Source organism: Pseudophryne corroboree, chromosome 1, assembly GCF_028390025.1.
Source record: "Pseudophryne corroboree isolate aPseCor3 chromosome 1, aPseCor3.hap2, whole genome shotgun sequence".
NCBI lineage: Eukaryota > Metazoa > Chordata > Amphibia > Anura > Myobatrachidae > Pseudophryne > Pseudophryne corroboree.
This window is the reverse complement of record NC_086444.1, coordinates 130,169,248-130,195,823: the sequence shown is the minus strand read 5'-3', so window position 1 is coordinate 130,195,823 and position 26,576 is coordinate 130,169,248. Positions and strand designations below refer to the sequence as shown.

The following is a 26,576-nucleotide window of genomic DNA, read 5'->3' as shown; positions in this document are numbered from 1 at the left end:
CAAAATCTCTCTACCGAGCTAAATCATGTGCACTGCAGGTGGGGCAGATATAACATGTGCAGAGAGAGAGTTAGATTTGGGTGGGTTATTTTTTTTCTGTGCAGAGCAAATACTGGCTGCTTACATCTGTCCCACCTGCAGTGCACATGATTTTGCCTATTAGACTAAAACTTTGCTGCTGCGATCAGGTCTGAATTAGGCCTAGTACTTGACCATTCCCCTTGTACTATTGCTTATACTGGAGCACATTTTTTTTTGTTCCCCACTGCTGTTTTCAGTGTATTGCAGTTCCCAGGGCTCCACTAAATATATTGTAAGCTTGCGAGCAGGGCCTTCCTACCTATGACTATTTGATATTACCCAGTTTTGTTTTATCATTGCCATTTCCAATTGTAAAGCGCAACAGAATTTGCTGTACTATATAAGAAATTGTTAATATATAAATAATATGTCTAGAATTTAGAATCCAGCCAAACATACTGTATATGGTATAAAATAAGAATTTACTTACCGATAATTCTATTTCTCGGAGTCCGTAGTGGATGCTGGGGTTCCTGAAAGGACCATGGGGAATAGCGGCTCCGCAGGAGACAGGGCACAAAAGTAAAGCTTTCCGATCAGGTGGTGTGCACTGGCTCCTCCCCCTATGACCCTCCTCCAAGCCAGTTAGGTACTGTGCCCGGACGAGCGTACACAATAAGGGAGGAATTTTGAATCCCGGGTAAGACTCATACCAGCCACACCAATCACACCGTACAACTTGTGATCTAAACCCAGTTAACAGTATGATAACAGCGGAGCCTCTGAAAAGATGGCTCACAACAATAATAACCCGATTTTTGTAACTATGTACAAGTATTGCAGATAATCCGCACTTGGGATGGGCGCCCAGCATCCACTACGGACTCCGAGAAATAGAATTATCGGTAAGTAAATTCTTATTTTCTCTATCGTCCTAGTGGATGCTGGGGTTCCTGAAAGGACCATGGGGATTATACCAAAGCTCCCAAACGGGCGGGAGAGTGCGGATGACTCTGCAGCACCGAATGAGAGAACTCCAGGTCCTCCTTAGCCAGGGTATCAAATTTGTAGAATTTAGCAAACGTGTTTGCCCCTGACCAAGTAGCTGCTCGGCAAGGTTGTAAAGCCGAGACCCCTCGGGCAGCCGCCCAAGATGAGCCCACCTTCCTTGTGGAATGGGCATTTACATATTTTGGCTGTGGCAGGCCTGCCACAGAATGTGCAAGCTGAATTGTATTACACATCCAACTAGCAATAGTCTGCTTAGAAGCAAGAGCACCCAGTTTGTTGGGTGCATACAGGATAACAGCAAGTCAGTTTTCCTGACTCCAGCCGTCCTGGAACATATTTTCAGGGCCCTGACAACATCTAGCAACTTGGAGTCCTCCAAGTCCCTAGTAGGTGCAAGGCACCACAATAAGCTGGTTCAGGTGAAACACTGACACCACCTTAGGGAGAGAACTGGGGACGAGTCCGCAGCTCTGCCCTGTCCGAATGGACAAACAGATATGGGCTTTTTTGAGAAAAAACCACCAATTTGACACTCGCCTGGTCCAGGCCAGGGCCAAGAGCATGGTCACTTTTCATGTGAGATGCTTCAAATCCACAGATTTGACTGGTTTTAAACCAATGTGATTTGAGGAATCCCAGAACTACGTTGAGATCCCACAGTGCCACTGGAGGCACAAAAGGGGGTTGTATATGCAATACTCCCTTGACAAACTTCTGGACTTCAGGAACTGAAGCCAATTCTTTCTGGAAGAAAATCGACAGGGCCGAAATTTGAACCTTAATGGACCCCAATTTGAGGCCCATAGACACTCCTGTTTGCAGGAAATGCAGGAAACGACCGAGTTGAAATTTCTTTGTGGGGCCTTCCTGGCCTCACACCACGCAACATATTTTCGCCACATGTGGTGATAATGTTGTGCGGTCACCTCCTTTCTGGCTTTGACCAGGGTAGGAATGACCTCTTCCGGAATGCCTTTTTCCCTTAGGATCCGGCTTTCCACCGCCATGCCGACAAACGCAGCTGCGGTAAGTCTTGGAACAGACATGGTACTTGCTGAAGCAAGTCTCTTCTTAGCGGCAGAGGCCATAAGACCTCTGTAAGCATCTCTTGAAGTTCCGGGTACCAAGTCCTTCTTGGCCAATCCGGAGCCATGAGTATAGTTCTTACTCCTCTACGTCTTATAATTCTCAGCACCTTAGGTATGAGAAGCAGAGGAGGGAACACATACACCGACTGGTACACCCACGGTGTTACCAGAACGTCCACAGCTATTGCCTGAGGGTCTCTTGACCTGGCGCAATACCTGTCCCGTTTTTTGTTCAGACGGGACGCCATCATGTCCACCTTTGGTATTTCCCAACGGTTTACAATCATGTGGAAAAAACTTCCCGATGAAGTTTCCACTCTCCCGGGTGGAGGTCGTGCCTGCTGAGGAAGTCTGCTTCCCAGTTTCCATTCCCGGGATGAAACACTGCTGACAGTGCTATCACATGATTTTCCGCCCAGCGAAAAGTCCTTGCAGTTTTTGCCATTGCCCTCCTGCTTCTTGTGTCGCCCTGTCTGTTTACGTGGGCGACTGCCGTGATGTTTTTCCCACTGGATCAATACCGGCTGACCTTGAAGCAGAGGTCTTGCTAAGCTTAGAGCATTATAAATTTACCCTTAGCTCCAGTATATTTATGTGGAGAAAAGTCTCCAGACTTGATCACACTCCCTGGAAATTTTTTCCTTGTGTGACTGCTCCCCAGCCTCTCGGGCTGGGCTCCGTGGTCACCAGCATCCAATCCTGAATGCCGAATCTGCGGCCCTCTAGAAGATGAGCACTCTATAACCACCACAGGAGAGACACCCTTGTCCTTGGATATAGGGTTATCCGCTGATGCATCTGAAGATGCGATCCGGACCATTTGTCCAGCAGATCCCACTGAAAAGTTCTTGCGTGAAATCTGCCGAATGGAATTGCTTCGTAGGAAGCCACCATTTTTACCAGGACCCTTGTGCAATGATGCACTGTTTTTAGGAGGTTCCTGACTAGCTCGGATAACTCCCTGGCTTTCTCTTCCGGGAGAAACACCTTTTTCTGGACTGTGTCCAGAATCATCCCTAGGCACAGCAGACGTGTCGTCGGGATCAGCTGCGATTTTGGAATATTTAGAATCCACCCGTGCTGTTGTAGCAGTATCCGAGATAGTGCTACTCCGACCTCCAACTGTTCCCTGGACTATGCCCTTATCAGGAGATCGTCCAAGTAAGGGATAATTAAGACGCCTTTTCTTCGAAGAAGAATCATCATTTCGGCCATTACCTTGGTAAAGACCCGGGGTGCCGTGGACAATCCAAACGGCAGCGTCTGAAACTGATAGTGACAGTTCTGCACCACGAACCTGAGGTACCCTTAGTGAGAAGGGCAAATTTGGGACATAGAGGTAAGCATCCCTGATGTCCCGGGACACTATATAGTCCCCTTCTTCCTGGTTCGTTATCACTGCTCTGAGTGACTCCATCTTGATTTGAACCTTTGTAAGTGTTCAAAAAAATTTTTAGAATAAGTCTCACCTAGCCTTCTGGCTTCAGTACCACAATATAGTGTGGAATAATACCCCTTTTCTTGTAGTAGGAGGGGTAATTTAATTATCACCTGCTGGGAATACAGCTTGTGAATTTTTTCCCATACTGCCTCCTTGTCGGAGGGAGACCTTGGTAAAACAGACTTCAGGAGCCTGCGAAGGGGAAACGTCTCGACATTCCAATCTGTACCCCTGGGATACTACTTGTAGGATCCAGGGGTCCTGTACGGTCTCAGCGCCATGCTGAGAACTTGTCAGAAGCGGTGGAACGCTTCTGTTCCTGGGAATGGGCTGCCTGCTGCAGTCTTCTTCCCTTTCCTCTATCCCTGGGCAGATATGATCTTATAGGGACGAAAGGACTGAGGATGAAAAGACGGTGTCTTTTTCTGCAGAGATGTGACTTAGGGTAAAAACGGCGGATTTTCCAGCAGTTGCCGTGGCCACCAGGTCCGATGGACCGACCCCAAATAACTCCTCTTCCTTTATACGGCAATACACCTTTGTGCCGTTTGGAATCTGCATCACCTGACCACTGTCGTGTCCATAACATCTTCTGGCAGATATGGACATCGCATTTACTCTTGATGCCAGAGTGCAAATATCCCTCTGTGCATCTCGCATATATAGAAATGCATCCTTTAAATGCTCTATAGTCAATAAAATACTGTCCCTGTCAAGGGTATCAATATTTTTAGTCAGGGAATCCGACCAAGCCACCCCAGCTCTGCACATCCAGGCTGAGGCGATCGCTGGTCGCAGTATAACACCAGTATGTGTGTATATACTTTTTATGATATTTTCCAGCCTCCTGTCAGCTGGTCCTTGAGGACGGCCCTATCTATAGACGGTACCGCCACTTGTTTTGATAAGCGTGTGAGCGCCTTATCCACCCTAAGGGGTGTTTCCCAACGCGCCCTAACTTCTGGCGGGAAAGGGTATACCGCCCATATTTTCTATCGGGGGGAACCCACGCATCATCACACACTTTATTTAATTTTTCTGATTCAGGAAAAACTACGGTAGTTTTTTCACATCCCACATAATACCCTCTTTTGTGGTACTTGTAGTATCAGAAATATGTAACACCTCCTTCATTGCCTTTAACGTGTGGCCCTAATAAGGAATACGTTTGTTTATTCACCGTCGACACTGGATTCAGTGTCCCTGTCTGTGTCTGTGTCGACCGACTAAAGTAAACGGGCGTTTTAAAACCCCTGACGGTGTTTTTGAGACGTCTGGACCGGTACTAATTGTTTGTCGGCCGTCTCATGTCAACCGACCTTGCAGCGTGTTGACATTATCACGTAATTCCCTAAATAAGCCATCCATTCCGGTGTCGACTCCCTAGAGAGTGACATCACCATTACAGGCAATTGCTCCGCCTCCTCACCAACATCGTCCTCATACATGTCGACACACGTACCGACACAGCACACACACAGGGAATGCTCTGATAGAGGACAGGACCCACTAGCCCTTTGGAGAGACAGAGGGAGAGTTTACCAGCACACACCAAAAACGCTATAATTATATAGGGACAACCTTATATAAGTGTTTTCCCTTATAGCATCTTTTTTATATATTTCTAACGCCAAATTAGTGCCCCCCCTCTCTGTTTTAACCCTGTTTCTGTAGTGCAGTGCAGGGGAGAGCCTGGGAGCCTTCCCTCCAGCCTTTCTGTGAGGGAAAATGGCGCTGTGTGCTGAGGAGATAGGCCCCGCCCCTTTTTCGGCGGCCTCGTCTCCCGCTCTTAACGGATTCTGGCAGGGGTTAAATATCTCCATATAGCCTCCGGAGGCTATATGTGAGGTATTTTTAGCCAAAATAGGTATTCATTTGCCTCCCAGGGCGCCCCCCTCCCAGCGCCCTGCACCCTCAGTGACTGCCGTGTGAAGTGTGCTGAGAGGAAAATGGCGCACAGCTGCAGTGCTGTGCGCTACCTTTAGAAGACTGAGGAGTCTTCTGCCGCCGATTCTGGACCTCTTCTTACTTCAGCATCTGCAAGGGGGCCGGCGGCAAGGCTCCGGTGACCATCCAGGCTGTACCTGTGATCGTCCCTCTGGAGCTGATGTCCAGTAGCCAAGAAGCCAATCCATCCTGCACGCAGGTGAGTTCACTTCTTCTCCCCTAAGTCCCTCGTTGCAGTGATCCTGTTGCCAGCAGGACTCACTGTAAAATAAAAAACCTAAGCTAAACTTTTCTAAGCAGCTCTTTAGGAGAGCCACCTAGATTGCACCCTTCTCGGCCGGGCACAAAAATCTAACTGGCTTGGAGGAGGGTCATAGGGGGAGGAGCCAGTGCACACCACCTGATCGGAAAGCTTTACTTTTGTGCCCTGTCTCCTGCGGAGCCGCTATTCCCCATGGTCCTTTCAGGAACCCCAGCATCCACTAGGACGATAGAGAAACTAACAGCGCACCATACACATAACCGCACTCCCATCACATGCAGCTCACACAGCTATACCAAAGCTAAAAATGGAGGCTGCGCTAGAATGTATCAGTAATTAAAAAGTTGCGAGAAGATCTCAATTACTATATCACAATTAATATATACAAAAAAATGAATGTTAAAAAATCAATAAACTATAAAACTGCATGCATGTCATTATAGTAAAAAGTATGAATTCATACGTATATTAAGGTAATATTACCCAATAAGTCAGGAACTAGGTAGGGATATTGTGTGGGGTCCGTTCCAAAGGTATTCCCCTGTAGGAACGTGATGAGTCCAATGTGCCAAAATCGCTGGAGATATGCAATGTCCAGATCGAGGTTGTAAGTAACAGTTAGGCATTTGGAGCGTACCATCCTCTAACGGTTACTTACAACCTCCATCTGGACATTGCACATCTACAGAGATTTTGGCACATTGGACTCATCACGTTGCTACAGGGGAATACCTTTGGAACGGACTCCGCACAATATCCCTACCTAGTTCCTGACTTATTGGGTAATATTACCTTAATATACATATGAATTCATACTTTTTAATCTGATGACATGCATGCAGTTTTATAGTTTATTGATTTTTTTTTAAACATGATGAATTTTTTTGTATATATTAATAAATTGTGATATCACAGTAATTGAGATATTCTCGCAACTTTTTAATTACCGATACAATCTAGCGCAGCCTCATTTTTAGCTTTGGTATATACTGTGTATTGTGGGAGTTACTTCCCCATTTATAGAGGCAGCCGCTTAGCAGTGCATCCTATGCTTACAGCACCCAAGTACTCCTTGGTACAATCACCGTTTGCAAGCTCACCCAGCTAGCCCACTGCCCGCGCAGTAAACTTGTATCTAATGGATTTCTCCTTGCAGCCTCCTGAGGTATGAGCCCCAGACATTCATGGTGATGAACTGCATTCCTGCATGACCTGGAACCAAGAACTTCTCAAGCAATATCCCAGCAACCACAAATGTTTGTAAGAGACTACTTTACATTTGCATCAAAATCAATGTGAGGACCAATAGAAAGATGCAATCTCTGCTTGTGGCTTTTTACTAGTCCAAGCAGACAACTTCACTGCACGTAGCTGAAAGACCAACTAGGAAAATTGAGAAGGCCCAATGATCTGGTGTAGGAGCAGATAGCAGGAAGACTTAGGAGTCTATTCATGAAGCAGTGAAAGTGTAGAAGAGTGAACCAGTGCAGAAGCTGCCCGTGGCAACCAATCCGCATTGAAGTAACATTTAGACTTTGCATACTATAAAATTATACAGAGTAGCTAATTGGTTGCCATGAGCAACTTCTCCACACTTCTCACTGCTTCATGAATAGACCCCTTAAACACTTTACATGATTGCAGCTTTAATGGCCAATTTCATTTTCTTTTCGATTCAGTTAATGGGGGGGGGGTTCAATTGTTTGAAAAGTCAGCTGGTGTCTGTTTTTCCTGTCTATTAGATAGTAAAAAACAGACACCCAACTGACCTCAAACAATTGAATACCCCCCAATAAGTTATTTGAGGTAGTGTACCTGTGAAATTGAAGCTCCCAAATACAAGAGGTGTTAATTAAATAATGTTTATTACATTTAGAGAAAATGTTGGAATCATTTTAAATTTCCTACGTTGAATACAGACCAGTGATAAACCGATCCATTTCAAATGCAGAATCTGCAGCAACAAAGTGTCTGGATGAAAAGATTTGTGAAGACACTGTAACAAGTCATGAGAACACAGCCCATTAACTCACTCAAACATTAAAACCACAGAGGCACTTCATGGCCATATACCCCCGAGGTAGCTTACTAATGCCGCTTTCACATCGCAAAACCTGCTTTTGAAACGGTTCTTTAAACGGTTCTTAAAACGGGTCTGAGCAGTTAAACCCCCTTCACATCGCATGTTGTAACCAGTATATTACCATTTCATTACCGTTTTGGTACCTTTCACACTGAACCCGTTTCACCCATACAAAACAGTGGTTGTCATTTTAAATGTTTATTTCCTGCTTCTGCCTGGTGACATCACACATGGAGACAGCCCATCACCTTCTGGGGCTTGCAAATACAGTTTCAGACCCTTTCACACTGCACAATTAAACGGGTCTGAAACGGGTAGGACCCTGCTTTTTTACAGTTTCAAAATACCGGTATTTTGTAAACGGTAAATTGAAGGTGACCCTTTCACATCGCAGCTCGAACCGTTTAGGAAGCCAGTAAAAACGGCAAATTACCGGGTACAAGCTGCGGTGTGAAAGGGTAACAGATCAGCTGCATGAGACCATAGCCAGTGAATGATGCACAGTAATTACCTCCATTGCACTTTAATACTAAGCAGCAGAGAATTGTATTAGCTTGGACACAATAGACACATTTGTTCTAAATAAAGTGAAAAAAACTTATGGAAATGAAAGATAACATCTCCTTATTATACTTAATGCTACAGAAATCTCATTTTGGCAGGGGCAGGGTGATAAACAAAAAGAACACCATGGTAAACCCATTGTGGTTAATGCACCCTACACACCGGGCGATATGAACGTTCTCATTCATTAATGAATGAGAAATAGGTCATATTGCTCAATGTGTATGCACCAATGCTGAGCGATGTGCGGCCCCGCGGTCGTTCATCGTTGGTTCAGTTTTGCAATGCAAGCCAATTTGGACGATATCAAGATCGATCATCGTCCAAATTGCTGCAGTCGCCCAGTGTGTAGGGCGCATAAGGCTGACCAAAAGTTACGGTCTCACAGCAGATCTCATACAATTAGAAAGACCTGCCGACGCTTGGCCTCAAAACCTCAGTTTTATTAGCTGATGTTTCAGCATGCTGTTGGACCCTTTCACCGCTCTGTTACTCGGCACATCTGCAAACAAAACACTAACTTGTAATACCCACTAATCTAATGGTGGGTACACACTAGGCGACATGCTCTATGAGAGACGTTGCCTAGTGTTTCCCCTCCCGGGGCGGTCGGTGGCAGGGCATACACACTGCGTGACATGACTACCATAACGCTCAGTAATGTCATGCAGCGGGCAGCTCTTGGACAACAGTCCAAATTGAGCTGCTTGCACAGCAGACAGCAAGGGTCGTTAACCTGCGGGGCCGCACATCGCTCGACAGCTACGCATACACACCTGCCGAGAAAGTGAACGTCACTCAGGAAGGGTGAAAATGAGCAATGTCGTTCATTTTTGCGGCAAGTGTGTATGCACCTTGCAGCAATTGATTTATTAAACCCAAAAATAATAAAAACACACAAGGCATGCCAGAAATTAAGCAGAAAAATATTGTTGTTTCAAATACAGATATAGCCAACACACAATCTCCAGAGGCATTCAAGCTAGGTTTATTCAACCTGACCGCTGTACACTGTTGCTCAATGAGCTTTAATTGGGCTATTCAATTGTTTTAGCACGGCCATATTTCTATTAACAAACTTCTGAGGTGGGGAGCAGAAACTGGTGACAAATATGTGGTTTGGGCACCCAAACATTTGTTTGAAAGCGCTAACCAGTACTGTAGATAGATTTAGCTGCTTTACACTGCTAAACCTGGTGCTTTTGGGCGCGACAAGCGTGATAACTAAGGAGCGCCTGCAGCAGTCACATCTGACTGGAATAACTCCATTGGGCGTCCATCACCTAAAGCACCCAAAAAACTTTAATCGCCCCCTAAGTCACCAGTAAAATGATGTTCAAATACATTTAAATCCTGTAATTACATCATGTTGGCATAAGGAACAATCCAGTAAATTACTTATTTAATATTAGGGAACATCACTTTACTTTGTAAGTTAGGGTTTCCTTGAATTTCTAATTTAAAAACCATTCTATTCCAGACTGGAAACCTGCATACATTAAACATAATGTATTAGACCATTAACAGACAATTGGTGTTCAAAACAAATCAAAAATGCAGCGGCCGTAATCCCTTGAGGAATTGTACGATTTCTCGAAACCTATTTTTCCTGTAATACGGCCTCGTTGCATCCAGAGATTGGGAAGCAACCTTGTTCTGCAGAAGACAAGTCCTGCACCCTGTAAAGTCAACAAATTCCTAACAAATAAGGGAGGGGTGATCTTACCAAACAAAGCGCCACTCACCATGAACTTGATTGATTTCAGAGTTCTGTGACAGAATTTCATCTGCTAGTTTCTGAGCGGTCGGCAAGACCTCAGTGTGGTGAACGGTAATCAAATACTGTACAAATTTCTGCAGCTGGTCCCTGTTCATTTGAAAGAGGGTCTCTGAAATAGGAAGATGCAGCTTGACCTGATCGGGCTTGCGGATGCGGTATAAAGATAGCGCCACCACGTGTGCGCAGTAGAAGATGTCCTTGTTCCCACAGCTGCAGGTCACTGAGGTAATCTTGCAACGGTCAAAGCTGATAGCTACATTGCAAACGGATTCTGGCTCGGACTGCATTGCAGGCTCCGTCACTGTGCCACTTAAATGGAAACCTGCAACAAAACCAAATACAGTTATAAAACGGATTTCAAGATTACCGTATAAATATATACATAATGGACGACATAATATATAAATATAATGGACCATAATATCAAGTGAAAAATGATAGGGCGGTTCCAGGGGTCATGAGTGCCAACTATGATAGACAGACTGCAATGTCATGCTTACATGTTGGAAACGTTTCCCATAGCAACAGGTATGGGTCATTAGGTCAACAAGACTTTGGTCGACCACTACTGGTGGACATGCATTAGGTCAACATGGGCACTAGGTCGACATGGAAAAATGTCAACATGAGGGTTTTGTGTTTGTTTGTTTTTTTACTTTTTTTGGTGTCGTTTTCTTCATAAAGTGACGGGGAACCCCAATTAGTGCACCGCTTCGCTCACCATGCTTCGGGCAAAGTGCCTCGCTGCGCTTGGCACAGGTTACCGTTCCTAATCGTAATCCACGGGGATTGTAAAGTATGAAAAAGTTAAAAAAATGTAAGAAAAATAATTGTGAAAAACTCATGTCGACCTAATGACCTTGTCCCCATAGCAACATGGTAGCATTTATGAAGTACATGAAAATTATAGGTAGAAGCTTATTGGTTGCTATAGCAACTTCTGCTTTTCACTGCTTTGATACTCCAACCACCATATTTACATGAGTAAGCTGGCCTATATTGCCAACTTTCAGTTGTTTCAAGACCTTAACCAGATTTAAAAAAATAATGAAATAAACCAAATAACCATTTCAGTCATACAAAAACAAAACATTGGTGTGGGGAGTGGGTTGAAAAGGAAAAACCACTTTGAAAGCCTACTTTAGATCAGCTATCCCACCCTTCTAGAGTAGAGGTAGTGCTACCCAAAATAAAAATATAGGGATTAATACCATGTTAACAGTATAGATACAGATAACTAAGTAAAATTATATATAAGTGATATACACATTATGCAGACAGCTTATGAAATTACATCAATAAATACGGAATAAAAGATTCCTAAGGTGCGGGAACAGAATCACCAATACAGGGGAAAAGGAGCCAATGTAGATAAGACAGGCAAAATGGATACAGGTACAGATTTGTCTATACCCTCCCACAGTTGAAATGTAAATTTTTGCTTTTAAAAAATCTGCCCCTGACTTACATGGGTGTGGTATGTTCGGTAGTTAAGACTAAAGGCCCATACACACTTGCCGATAAAATGAGTGACGTCGCTCATTTTCCCCCCTCCCTGAGCGACATCGCTCATTTTATCGGCAAGTGTGTATGCCGCCAGCGACGACCGATGCACGTCCCCGCGGGTCGGCAATGATCGCCGCTGTGGCCAGTGCATGCATGCAGGATCTGGACTTTCGTCCACGACCTGCATGCAGAGTTGGCGGAGGCGTGACGTCACTGAGCGATATGAACGGTCATATCGCTCAGTGTGTACAGACGGCTGCCCCGGGAGAGGAAACATTAGACGTCGCTCATAGAGCGACATCGTCTAATGTGTACGGAGCTTTAGGTCGACAGTGTCTTGGTCGACCACTAATGGCTGACATTAAGTAGGTCAACAGGGACTCTAGGTCGATATGTGACCGGGAACCCCAATTAGTGCACCATGTTCACTTGCCATGCTTCGGGCAAGGTGCCTCGCTCGGCACAGGTTACTGTTCCCAATTGTAGTCCACGTGGATCGTAAAGTATGGAAAAGTTCTAAAAATTAAAAAATAAGAATTTACTTACCGATAATTCTATTTCTCGGAGTCCGTAGTGGATGCTGGGGTTCCTGAAAGGACCATGGGGAATAGCGGCTCCGCAGGAGACAGGGCACAAAAAGTAAAGCTTTTCCAGATCAGGTGGTGTGCACTGGCTCCTCCCCCTATGACCCTCCTCCAAGCCTCAGTTAGGATACTGTGCCCGGACGAGCGTACACAATAAGGAAGGATTTATGAATCCCGGGTAAGACTCATACCAGCCACACCAATCACACTGTACAACCTGTGATCTGAACCCAGTTAACAGTATGATAACAGCGGAGCCTCTGAAAGATGGCTCACAACAATAATAACCCGATTTTTGTAACTATGTACAAGTATTGCAGATAATCCGCACTTGGGATGGGCGCCCAGCATCCACTACGGACTCCGAGAAATAGAATTATCGGTAAGTAAATTCTTATTTTCTCTATCGTCCTAGTGGATGCTGGGGTTCCTGAAAGGACCATGGGGATTATACCAAAGCTCCCAAACGGGCGGGAGAGTGCGGATGACTCTGCAGCACCGAATGAGAGAACTCCAGGTCCTCCTTAGCCAGGTTATCAAATTTGTAGGATTTTACAAACGTGTTTGCCCCTGACTAAATAGCCGCTCGGCAAAGTTGTAAAGCCGAGACCCCTCGGGCAGCCGCCCAAGATGAGCCCACCTTCCTTGTGGAATGGGCATTTACATATTTTGGCTGTGGCAGGCCTGCCACAGAATGTGCAAGCTGAATTGTATTACACATCCAACTAGCAAAAGTCTGCTTAGAAGCAAGAGCACCCAGTTTGTTGGGTGCATACAGGATAACAGCAAATCAGTTTTCCTGACTCCAGCCGTCCTGGAACCTATATTTTCAGGGCCCTGACCACATCTAGCAACTTGGAGTCCTCCAAGTCCCTAGTAGGCGCAAGACACCACAATAAGCTGGTTCAGGTGAAACACTGACACCACCTTAGGGAGAGAACTGGGGACGAGTCCGCAGCTCTGCCCTGTCCGAATGGACAAACAGATATGGGCTTTTTTTGAGAAAAAAAACACCAATTTGACACTCGCCTGGTCCAGGCCAGGTCCAAGAGCATGTTCACTTTTCATGTGAGATGCTTCAAATCCACAGATTTGACTGGTTTTAAACCAATGTGTTTTGAGGAATCCCAGAACTACGTTGAGATCCCACAGTGCCACTGGAGGCACAAAAGGGGGTTGTATATGCAATACTCCCTTGACAAACTTCTGGACTTCAGGAACTGAAGCCAATTCTTTCTGGAAGAAAAATCGACAGGGCCGAAATTTGAACCTTAATGGACCCCAATTTGAGGCCCATAGACACTCCTGTTTGCAGGAAATGCAGGAATCGACCGAGTTGAAATTTCTTCGTGGGGCCTTCCTGGCCTCACACCACGCAACATATTTTCGCCACATGTGGTGATAATGTTGTGCGGTCACCTCCTTTCTGGCTTTGACCAGGGTAGGAATGACCTCTTCCTGAATGCCTTTTCCCTTAGGATCCGGCGTTCCACCGCCATGCCGTCAAACGCAGCTGCGGTAAGTCTTGGAACAGACATGGTACTTGCTGAAACAAGTCCCTTCTTAGCGGCAGAGGCCATAAGTCCTCTGTGAGCATCTCTTGAAGTTCCGGGTACCAAGTCCTTCTTGGCCAATCCGGAGCCATGAGTATAGTTCTTACTCCTCTACGTCTTATAATTCTCAGTACCTTAGGTATGAAAAGCAGAGGATGGAACACATACACCGACTGGTACACCCACGGTGTTACCAGAACGTCCACAGCTATTGCCTGAGGGTCTCTTAACCTGGCGCAATACCTGTCCCGTTTTTTGTTCAGACGGGACGCCATCATGTCCACCTTTGGTAATTCCCAACGGTTTACAATCATGTGGAAAACTTCCCCATGAAGTTCCCACTCTGCCGGGTGGAGGTCGTGCCTACTGAGGAAGTCTGCTTCCCAGTTTCCATTCCCGGAATGAAACACTGCTGACAGTGCTATCACATGATTTTCCGCCCAGCGAAAAGTCCTTGCAGTTTATGCCACTGCCCTCCTGCTTCTTGTGCCGCCCTGTCTATTTACGTGGGCGACTGCCGTGATGTTTTATCCCACTGGATCAATACCGGCTGACCTTGAAGCAGAGGTCTTGCTAAGCTTAGAGCATTATAAATTTACCCTTAGCTATATTTATGTGGAGAAAAGTCTCCAGACTTGATCACACTCCCTGGAAATTTTTTCCTTGTGTGACTGCTCCCCAGCCTCTCGGGCTGGCCTCCGTGGTCACCAACATCCAAAACTGAATGCCGAATCTGCGGCCCTCTAGAAGATGAGCACTCTGTAACCACCACAGGAGAGACACCCTTGTCCTTGGATATAGGGTTATCCGCTGATGCATCTGAAGATGCGATCCGGACCATTTGTCCAGCAGATCCCACTGAAAAGTTCTTGCATGAAATCTGCCGACTGGAATTGCTTCGAAGGAAGTCACCATTTTTTTACCATGGCCCTTGTGCAATGATGCACTGATTTTAGGAGGTTCCCGACTAGCTCGGATAACTCCCTGGCTTTCTCTTCCGGGAGAAACACCTTTTTCTGGACTGTGTCCAGAATCATCCCTAAGCACAGGAGACTTGTTGTCGGGATCAGCTGCGATTTTGGAATATTTAGAATCCACCCCTGCTGTTGTAACAGTATCCGAGATAGTGCTACTCCGACCTCCAACTGTTCCCTGGACTTTGCCCTTATCAGGAGATCGTCCAAGTAAGGGATAATTAAGACGCCTTTTCTTCGAAGAAGAACCATCATTTCGGCCATTACCTTGGTAAAGACCCGGGGTGCCGTGGACAATCCAAACGGCAGCGTCTGAAACTGATAGTGACAGTTCTGTACCACGAACCTGAGGTACCCTTAGTGATAAGGGCAAATTTGGGACATGGAGGTAAGCATCCCTGATGTCTCGGGACACCAGATAGTCCCCTTCTTCCCGGTTCGTTATCACTGCTCTGAGTGACTCCATCTTGATTTGAACCTTTGTAAGTGTTCAAATTTTTTTAGATTTAGAATAGGTCTCACCTAGCCTTCTGGCTTCAGTACCACAATATAGTGTGGAATAATACCCCTTTTCTTGTTGTAGGAGGGGTAATTTAATTATCACCTGCTGGGAATACAGCTCGTGAATTGTTTCCCATACTGCCTCCTTGTCGGAGGGAGACCTTGGTAAAGCAGACTTCAGGAGCCTGCGCAGGGGAAACGTCTCGACATTCCAATCTGTACCCCTGGGATACTACTTGTAGGATCCAGGGGTCCTGTACGGTCTCAGCGTCATGCTGAGAGCTTGTCAGAAGCGGTGGAACGCTTCTGTTCCTGGGAATGGGCTGCCTGCTGCAGTCTTCTTCCCTTTCCTCTATCCCTGGGCAGATATGACTCTTATAGGGACGAAAGGACTGAAGCTGAAAAGACGGTGTCTTTTTCTGCAGAGATGTGACTTAGGGTAAAAAACTGTGGATTTTCCAGCAGTTGCCGTGGCCACCAGGTCCGATGGACCGACCCCAAATAACTCCTCTTCCTTTATACGGCAATACACCTTTGTGCCGTTTGGAATCTGCATCACCTGACCACTGTCGTGTCCATAAACATCTTCTGGCAGATATGGACATCGCACTTACTCTTGATGCCAGAGTGCAAATATCCCTCTGTGCATCTCGCATATATAGAAATGCATCCTTTAAATGCTCTATAGTCAATAAAATACTGTCCCTGTCAAGGGTATCAATATTTTTAGTCAGGGAATCCGACCAAGCCACCCCAGCTCTGCACATCCAGGCTGAGGCGATCGCTGGTCGCAGTATAACACCAGTATGTGTGTATATACTTTTTATGATATTTTCCAGCCTCCTGTCAGCTGGCTCCTTGAGGACGGCCCTATCTATAGACGGTACCGCCACTTGTTCTGATAAGCGTGTGAGCGCCTTATCCACCCTAAGGGGTGTTTCCCAACGCGCCCTAACTTCTAGCGGGAAAGGGTATACCGCCCATATTTTCTATCGGGGGGAACCCACGCATCATCACACACTTCATTTAATTTATCTGATTCAGGAAAAACTACGGTAGTTTTTTCACATCCCACATAATACCCTCTTTTGTGGTACTTGTAGTATCAGAAATATGTAACACCTCCTTCATTGCCCTTAACGTGTGGCCCTAATAAGGAATACGTTTGTTTATTCACCGTCAACACTGGATTCAGTGTCCCTGTCTGTGTCGACCGACTAAAGTAAACGGGCGTTTTAAAACCCCTGACGGTGTTTTTGAGACGTCTGGACCGGTACTAATTGTTTGTCGGCCGTCTCATGTCGTCAACCGACCTTGCCGCGTGTTGACATTATCACGTAATTCCCTAAATAAGCCATCCATTCCGGTGTCGACTCCCTAGAGAGTGACATCACCATTACAGGCAATTGCTCCGCCTCCTCACCAACATCGTCCTCATACATGTCGACACACACGTACCGACACACAGCACACACACAGGGAATGCTCTGATAGAGGACAGGACCTACTAGCCCTTTGGAGAGACAGGGGGAGAGTTTGCCAGCACACACCAAAAACGCTATAATTATATAGGGACAACCTTATATAAGTGTTTTCCCTTATAGCATCTTTTTTATATATTTCTAACGCCAAATTAGTGCCCCCCCTCTCTGTTTTAACCCTGTTTCTGTAGTGCAGTGCAGGGGAGAGCCTGGGAGCCTTCCCTCCAGCCTTTCTGTGAGGGAAAATGGCGCTGTGTGCTGAGGAGATAGGCCCCGCCCCTTTTTCGGCGGCCTCGTCTCCCGCTCTTAACGGATTCTGGCAGGGGTTAAATATCTCCATATAGCCCCCGGAGGCTATATGTGAGGTATTTTTAGCCAAAACTAGGTTTTCATTGCCTCCCAGGGCGCCCCCCTTCCAGCGCCCTGCACCCTCAGTGACTGCCGTGTGAAGTGTGCTGAGAGGAAATGGCGCACAGCTGCAGTGCTGTGCGCTACCTTAAGAAGACTGAGGAGTCTTCATGCCGCCGATTCTGGACCTTCTTCTTGTTTCAGCATCTGCAAGGGGGCCGGCGGCGAGGCTCCGGTGACCATCCAGGCTGTACCTGTGATCGTCCCTCTGGAGCTAATGTCCAGTAGCCAAAGAAGCCAATCCATCCTGCACGCAGGTGAGTTCACTTCTTCTCCCCTAAGTCCCTCGTTGCAGTGATCCTGTTGCCAGCAGGACTCACTGTAAAATAAAAAACCTAAGCTAAACTTTTCTAAGCAGCTCTTTAGGAGAGCCACCTAGATTGCACCCTTCTCGGCCGGGCACAAAAATCTAACTGAGGCTTGGAGGAGGGTCATAGGGGGAGGAGCCAGTGCACACCACCTGATCCTAAAGCTTTACTTTTTGTGCCCTGTCTCCTGCGGAGCCGCTATTCCCCATGGTCCTTTCAGGAACCCCAGCATCCACTAGGACGATAGAGAAAAAAAAATTGTGAAAAACTCACGTTGACCTACAGCCCCTGTCGACAGACTTACTGTCGACCTAAAGACCGGATCCCGATTTGTATATAGGAAGTAGCTTTTGGGCTACTTATAGCCTGTGTCAACCTAATATTAGCGACCAATGCACACTGGTGTTAAACAGTAACCTTGTACTTTTCTTCACTTAAAAAAAAAATCCATTAAGTTGTCACTGATCACCGTACAGCCCAACAGATTATGCTGGTGCTATAAAGGTAACTGTTAAGAAATGTACTATGTAGGTAATCAGCATACTGATAAAATGCCATTGTGTTTTACCAGGCAGTAACAGAGCGCAGGCTGGAAAAGGATGCAGTGATTGCCAGAATATCTGTACTGGTTTTACATTTTTTGGGCTATCTGCGATCAGGTTTTTAAATGGACTTAAAGTACACAAATCAAATGAAAAGGAAAAAGGGACCTGTGTATGAGGCTTACCTGGCTATTAGTCTAAATGGTGTATACTGGCAGCATTGGTAATTTAATTACAAACCATGGGCTCTATTTACTAAGCCTTGGAGAGAACTAAAGTGGACTGAGAAAGTACCAACCAAACAGCTCCAGTCATTTTTTCAAACACAACCTGTAACATGGCAGTTATGCTGGGTACGCATTAGAGCGGTGGTTCTCAAACTCGGGCCTCAGGACCCTACACAAGTCACGTTTTTCAGGTCACCCGGCAGGTGGACTGTGTATTACCAACTGTCACAATTTAAAAATCCACTGGTGACCTGGAAAACATGAGTTGTGTGGGATCATGAGGACAGAGGGGTCTATTTACTAAGCCTTGGATGGAGATAAGTAGATGGAGATAAAGTACCAGCCAATCAGCTCTTAACTGCCACATCACAGGCTGGGTTTGAAAAATGTCAGTTAAGAGCTGATCGGCTGGTACTTTATCTCCGTCTACTTTATCTCCATCCAAGGCCTTGTAAATAGAGGCCAGAGTTTTAAAACCTGTGTATTAGATGAAAATGTGTTCCCAGCGCGATGGGTGATGTCGCTAGCGGCCCGCGGGAACATGCACCGCTAGCAATGTAGTGGGTACACACTGGACAATTTTAAGAATTTGTCAGAATCTGCAAATTGGTTTAAAAGGTTGTCTAGTGTGTACTCTGCTTTAGATTGGCTGGTGCATTATCTCCGGTCACTTTCTCTCTCTCCAAGACTTCGTAAATAGACCCCCATGATTGGTAGGGTTCTCTTATAGGAAAACCACTCACACACTAACCTATGAACCCACTGGAAGAACACTAGAGAATATAGCCTACAGAGCAGTGACGTGCGGTGAGGTCTTTGGAGGCATAATAAATAAATAAATATATATATTTATTTTCACATCAGATCTTAGTCCATTTTTGCACCTCTCTGCAACCCATCGTAGGTGTGCGCAACTAATGTTATTAGGGGGTGCACTGCCAAAGAGACGTGTCTAGCACCACCCAGGGACATGTCTTGCACTGTTTTACATTCTCTCAGTAAAATCACATGGCTTAATCTAATTTGTTCCTAATATTACAAGTAGATATAATACACCCCAGGAAAAAAAATGAAACAAAATGGTGTGACCACCAGCTGGTACGGACTGTCTGCTACAGCATAACCCTGAGTCCTAGCTGCCGCTGCACCCTATCGCTACTTACACTTTCCCAACCTATTCCTGACCCAGTGGCGGAACTAGCGAGTGATGGGCCTACGTGCATATGCATTCCCCTCCCCCTGCCCCCCACCCCTTGCAACCCCCAGCACCTACACCCTGATTTTGATTATACCACAGTATGAGCCGAAATTCACATCACGCCACACAGTATGAGCCGAAATTCACATTACGCCACACAGTATGAGCCGAAATTCACATTACGCCACACAGTATGAGCCGAAATTCACATTACACCACACAGTATGAGCCAAATTCACATTACGCCACACAGTATGAGCCAAATTCACATTACGTCACAGTATGAGCCAAATTCACATTACGTCACAGTATGAGCCAAATTCACATTACGTCACACAGTATGAGCCAAATTCACATTACGTCACACAGTATGAGCCAAATTCACATTACGTCACACAGTATGAGCCGAAATTCACATTACACCACACAGTATGAGCCAAATTCACATTGCGTCACACAGTATAAGATAAATTCACATTACGCCACAGTATAAGATAAATTCACATTACGCCACACAGTATGAGCCGAAATTCACTTTACGCCACACAGTATAAGATAAATTCACATTACGCCACACAGTATAAGCCGAAATTCACATTACGCCACACCATATGAGTTTCCCCCTTGCGTCTCCACATCATCTCCTCCCTGTGTTGCCTCTCAGCAATACCATCTCCCCGCCCACCACTGTGTCGTCTCTCAGCACATCATCTCCCAACTGTGTCTATCTGCTATGCAATCATGTTCTGCCTGTGTCGCTCACCCCCCCCCCCTACATTCACTCTGTGTCAAAAAGCCCCTCAATTCAGTCTGTGTCTCTCCCCCCCACCCCTTCATTCTATGTCTCTCCGTGTGTGTATCCCCTCCACCTTCTATGTGTCTGTGTCTCCTTTAGCCGCCCTCACCTTCTGGGAGCCATGAGCTGGTGGACGATGAGGCCAGCACAATGGTGGGTGGCAGTGCGGGTGCAGCTCCAGGGTGGTGGGAGGTGCGGGTACAAGATGGCCGGAAGGCTACTGAAGGTTGGGGCCATTCGGACCAGCCCAATCCGCCCCTGCGCATCACACTACAGTAATGAAACAGAAAATAAACAGGAGCTTCCTGCAACAAGGGCTGCTGGGAGCTGTAGTTTTTTTGCTTTTTCATTACTGTAGTGCCACTGCCGGCTCCTACTGAAATTAAAATCATCGTGGGGGCCCCCTCCTACTCACGCAGCTGTTCTGGCCACACAGCGGGTTGTAAATCTTACCCCCCGTGCGCACGCCAGTGCAGCCCCTCAAGCCGCCTGGCTGCACGGCGGGTTGTAAGTCTCTATCCCTCTCCTCTCAGTTCCTCTCCTCCCCCCCCCCCCCGTGCGCCGCTCTCCTCACTCACCTGAGATGCTGCTGCCTGGGAGGGTGGAGCAAGACAGGGCCACCGCCGCTGCATGCTCTCCAGTGTCGGGCTTCCCAGGGCCACCGCTGCTCATAGTGACTGCCGGGACAGCTCACAGTCACTACCGGGTCCCGCCTCCGCTTCTCCCACCGTCTCTGGGTGATTGGACCAGCGGATCCACTGTTAGTGTTCACTCTAGCCTTCTTTCGCGGGGCGCTGCGCCCTGCCCCTTTTCCAAGTGTCAGAATGCGCCCTGCCCGTTTGTGCCCGCCCTGCTGATTACTAAAGGACTGCCGCGCCGGGCCGCACTGAAACTCCTCTCTCCGCACTGCCACTCCTCTCGCATCGCTGTCAGCGCCGTCACTCCTCCCGCTACGCTGCCACTGCTCCCGCCATGCTGCCACGCCTCCCTGCCGCTGCCTCAGGCTTGTCGCGCTAATGCGCTCACAGCACTCGGGTCTCGGCAATACTGTAGGCTGCTGGTGAGATGAGGAGGGCTGGGTTTGCCTCTCCTGCCGAGGCAAACCCAGCCCTCCTCTGTGCACATGACCCAATAAAAGAGGATGCCGGGTAGGATCAGTGTGGCGGGCATTTTCTTCCAGCTCCGCGGTGTGTGACGGGGGACCAGCGCGATCACTCCTGCAGCATCAGCCCCCAGTAAGTTGAATTGACACACAAACATCATCTAAGACTAGTGCTGCCACACTAAGCTATTTATCCTACTGTATATGGGTCGCCTGGTGCCCCTTTAGTTTTAATCTGGCAGCATTCAACTAATCTTATAGTTTAATGAACTATATAAACCCTATTGTGACACTTCAGAAATAAACTGGCAGCACATGAATGTTATATAAACCAACCTGGGGCACCTTCGCTTCAATCTGACAGCACATTTAAAATACGATGTGCGCTAGTTTATTTCTGAAGTGTCTCAATCAGGTTTATATAGCAACACGTGCTGCCAATTTCACTCTGAAGTGTATCAATAGGGTTTATATAGCAATATGTGCTGCAGGTTTTTTTTAAGTGTCTCAATAGGGTTTATATAGCAACACGTGCTGGCAGTTTTTTTTCTGAAGTGTCTCAATAGGGTTTATATAGAAACATGTGCTGCCAGTTTAACTCTGAAGTGTCTCAATAGGATTTATATAGTTTAATAAACTATATAAACCCTATTGAGACACTTCAGAAATAAACTGGCAGCACATTAATGATATATAAACCATTCTGGGACACCTTCACTTCAATCTGACGGCACATTTAAACTTAAAATGTGCTGTCAGATTGAAGCGAAGGTGTCCCAGGATGGTTTATAAGCTACAATGTGCTGCAAGTTTAAGACACCTGCATACATATTACAGTATGTACACCATTTTGCCCTTCTAAATTAAAATGTGCCCTCCCGAATCAAAAATGTGCCCTCCCCGAATCAAAAATGTGCCCTCCCCGAATCAAAAATGTGCCCTCCCCGAATCAAAAATGTGCCCTCCCCGAATCAAAAATGTGCCCTCCCCGAATCAAAAATGTGCCCTCCCCAAGGTCAGCACCCTGCCCTAAAAAATAAGAATTTACTTACCGATAATTCTATTTCTCGGAGTCCGTAGTGGATGCTGGGGTTCCTGAAAGGACCATGGGGAATAGCGGCTCCGCAGGAGACAGGGCACAAAAAGTAAAGCTTTTCCAGATCAGGTGGTGTGCACTGGCTCCTCCCCCTATGACCCTCCTCCAGACTCCAGTTAGGTACTGTGCCCGGACGAGCGTACACAATAAGGGAGGATTTTGAATCCCGGGTAAGACTCATACCAGCCACACCAATCACACCGTACAACTTGTGATCTAAACCCAGTTAACAGTATGATAACAAAAAGGAGCCTCTGAAAGACGGCTTCCTACAACAATAACCCGATTTTTGTAACAATAACTATGTACAAGTATTGCAGAATAATCCGCACTTGGGATGGGCGCCCAGCATCCACTACGGACTCCGAGAAATAGAATTATCGGTAAGTAAATTCTTATTTTCTCTATCGTCCTAGTGGATGCTGGGGTTCCTGAAAGGACCATGGGGATTATACCAAAGCTCCCAAACGGGCGGGAGAGTGCGGATGACTCTGCAGCACCGAATGAGAGAACTCCAGGTCCTCTTTTGCCAGGGTATCAAATTTGTAAAATTTTACAAACGTGTTCTCCCCCGACCACGTAGCTGCTCGGCAGAGTTGTAATGCCGAGACCCCTCGGGCAGCCGCCCAAGATGAGCCCACCTTCCTTGTGGAATGGGCATTTACATATTTTTTGCTGTGGCAAGCCTGCCACAGAATGTGCAAGCTGAATTGTACTACAAATCCAACGAGCAATAGTCTGCTTAGAAGCAGGAGCACCCAGCTTGTTGGGTGCATACAGGATAAACAGCAAGTCAGATTTCCCGACTCCAGCCGACCTGGAAACTATATTTTCAGGGCCCTGACAACATCCAGCAACTTGGAGTCCTCCAAGTCCCTAGTAGCCGCAGGCACCACAATAAGCTGGTTCAGGTGAAACGCTGACACCACCTTAGGGAGAAACTGGGGACGAGTCCACAGCTTTGCTCTGTCCGAATGGACAATCAGATATGGCTTTGTGAGATAAAGCCGCCAATTCTGACACTCGCCTGGCCGAGGCCAGGACCAACAGCATGGTCACTTTCCATGCGAGATATATCAAATCCACAGATTTGAGTTGTTTAAAACAATGTGATTTTAGGAATCCCAAACTACGTTGAGATCGCCCAGTGCCACTGGAGACATCAAAAAGGGGTTGTATATGCAGTACTCCCTTAACAACTTCTGGACTTCAGGAACTGAAGCCAATTTCTTTCTGGAAGAAAATCGACCGGTCGAAATTTGAACCTTAATGGACCCCAATTTGAGACCCATATACACTCCTGCTTGCAGGAAATGTAGGAATTAACCTAGTTGAAATTCTTCCGTGGAGCCTTCCTGGCCTCACACCATGGAACATATTTTCACCTAAGCGGTGATAAAGTTGTGCGGTCACCTCCTTCCTGGCTCTGACCAGGGTAGGGATGACCTCTTCCGGAATGCCTTTTTCCCTTAGGATCCGGCGTTCACCCGCCCTGGCGTCAACGCAGCTGCGGTAAGTCATGGAACAGACATGATTCTTGCTGAATCAAGATCCTTTCTAGTATCTCTTGAAGTTCCGGGTACCAAGTTCTTCTTGGCCCAAACCGGAACCACGAGTATAGTTCTTACTCCTCTCCTTCCTATCATTCTCCATACACTGGGTATGAAAGGCAGAGGAGGGAACACATACACCGACTGGTACACCCACGGTGTTACCAGAGCGTCCCAGCTATTGCCTGAGGGTCTCTAGACCTGGCGCTTCATGTGGGACGCCATCATAACCACCTTTGGTCTTTCCCAACGGTTTACAAACATGTGGAAACTTCCAGATGAAGTTCCCACTTTTCCGGGTGGAATTCATTTATGCTGAGGAAATCTTCCTAGTTGTCCACTCCCGGAATGAACACTGCTGACAGTGTTATCACATGATCTTTCGCCCAGCGAAGAATCCTTGCTGTCATTGCCCTCCTGCTTCTTGTGCCGCCCCGTCTGTTTACGTGGGCGACTGCCATGATGATGTCCTACTGGATCAGCACCGGTTGACTTTGAAGCAGAGGTCTTCCTAGGCTCAGAGCATCGTAAATTGCCCTTAGCTCCAGTATATTCATGTGGAGAGAAATCTCCAGACTTGACCACACTTCCTTGGAAATTTCTTCCTTGTGTGACTGTTCCCCAGCCTCTCAGGCTGGCATCCGTGGTCACCAGAACACAGTCCTGAATGCTGAATGTGCTGCCCTCTAGAAGATGAGCACTCTGCAGCCCCCACAGAAGAGACACCCTTGTCCTTGGAGACAGGGTTATCCGCTGATGCATCTGAAGATGCGATCCGGACCATTCGTCCAGCAAATCCCCCTGAAAAGTTTTTGCGTGAGATCTGCCGAATGGAATCGCTTCGTAAGAAGCCACCATTTTTCCCAGGACTCCTGTGCATTGATGCACTGATACTTGGCCTGGATTTAGGAGGTTTCTGACTAGGTCGGATAACTCCCTGGCTTTCCCCTCCAGGAGAAATACCTCTTTCTGGACTATGCCCAGAATCATTCCTAGGAACAGCAGACGTATCATCGGAAAACAGCTGCGATTTTTGGAATATTTAGAATCCACTCGTGCTGTCGTAGAACTACTTTAGATAGTTCTTTTCCGACCTCCAACTGTTCTCTGGAAACTTGTCCCTTTCAGGATATCGTCCAAGTAAGGGATAATTTAGATGCCTTTCTTCTTTTAAGAATCATCTTTTCGGCCATTACCTTGGTAAAAGCCCGGGGTGCCGTGGATAATTCAACGGCAGCGTCTGAAACTGATATTGACAGTTCTGTATCACGAACCAGAGGTACCCTTGTTGAGAAGGGCAAATTTGGACATGGAGGTAATCCTTGATGTCCAGGGACACCATATAGTCCCCTTTTTTCCGGTTCTCTATCACTGCTCTGAGTGACTCCATCTTGATTTGAACCTTTTTATGTAAGTGTTCAAAGATTTCAGATTTAGACTGTCTCACCAAGCCGTCTGGCTTCAGTACCACAATATAGTGTGGAGGACTAATACCCTTTTCCTTGTTGTAGGAGGGGTACTTTGATTATCACCTGCTGGAAATACAGCTTGTGAATTTTTTCCGAATACTGCCTCCTTGTCGGAGGGAGCCGTTGGTAAAGCAGGCTTCAGGAACCTGCGAGGAAAAAAATAAGAATTTACTTACCGATAATTCTATTTCTCGGAGTCCGTAGTGGATGCTGGGGTTCCTGAAAGGACCATGGGGAATAGCGGCTCCGCAGGAGACAGGGCACAAAAAAGTAAAGCTTTACTAGGTCAGGTGGTGTGCACTGGCTCCTCCCCCTATGACCCTCCTCCAGACTCCAGTTAGGTACTGTGCCCGGACGAGCATACACAATAAGGGAGGCATTTTGAATCCCGGGTAAGACTCATACCAGCCACACCAATCACACCGTACAACTTGTGATCTAAACCCAGTTAACAGTATGACAACAGAAAGGGCCTCTTAAAGATGGCTCCTTAACAATAACCCGAATTAGTTAACAATAACTATGTACAAGTATTGCAGATAATCCGCACTTGGGATGGGCGCCCAGCATCCACTACGGACTCCGAGAAATAGAATTATCGGTAAGTAAATTCTTATTTTCTCTATCGTCCTAAGTGGATGCTGGGGTTCCTGAAAGGACCATGGGGATTATACCAAAGCTCCCAAACGGGCGGGAGAGTGCGGATGACTCTGCAGCACCGAATGAGAGAACTCCAGGTCCTCCTTTGCCAGGGTATCAAATTTGTAAAATTTTACAAACGTGTTCTCCCCCGACCACGTAGCTGCTCGGCAGAGTTGTAATGCCGAGACCCCTCGGGCAGCCGCCCAAGATGAGCCCACCTTCCTTGTGGAGTGGGCTTTTACAGTTTTAGGCTGTGGCAGGCCTGCCACAGAATGTGCAAGTTGAATTGTGTTACAAATCCAACGAGCAATCGACTGCTTAGAAGCAGGTGCGCCCAACTTGTTGGGTGCATACAATATAAACAGCGAGTCAGATTTTCTGACTCCAGCCGTCCTTGCAATGTATATTTTTAAGGCTCTGACAACGTCCAACAACTTGGAGT

General features: G+C 46.7%; 1 protein-coding gene across 1 annotated transcript in view; it reads right to left on the bottom strand.

The window, feature by feature from the left end:
* ZSWIM6 (zinc finger SWIM-type containing 6) overlaps window positions 1-26,576 on the bottom strand; it is a 199,711-nt gene that overhangs the window by 112,468 nt on the left and 60,667 nt on the right. Inside the window, exon 2 of the mRNA XM_063962936.1 lies at window positions 10,163-10,519. Within this exon, the coding sequence (XP_063819006.1) occupies window positions 10,163-10,519 (357 nt within the window). The remainder of the gene's footprint in view (window positions 1-10,162; window positions 10,520-26,576) is intronic.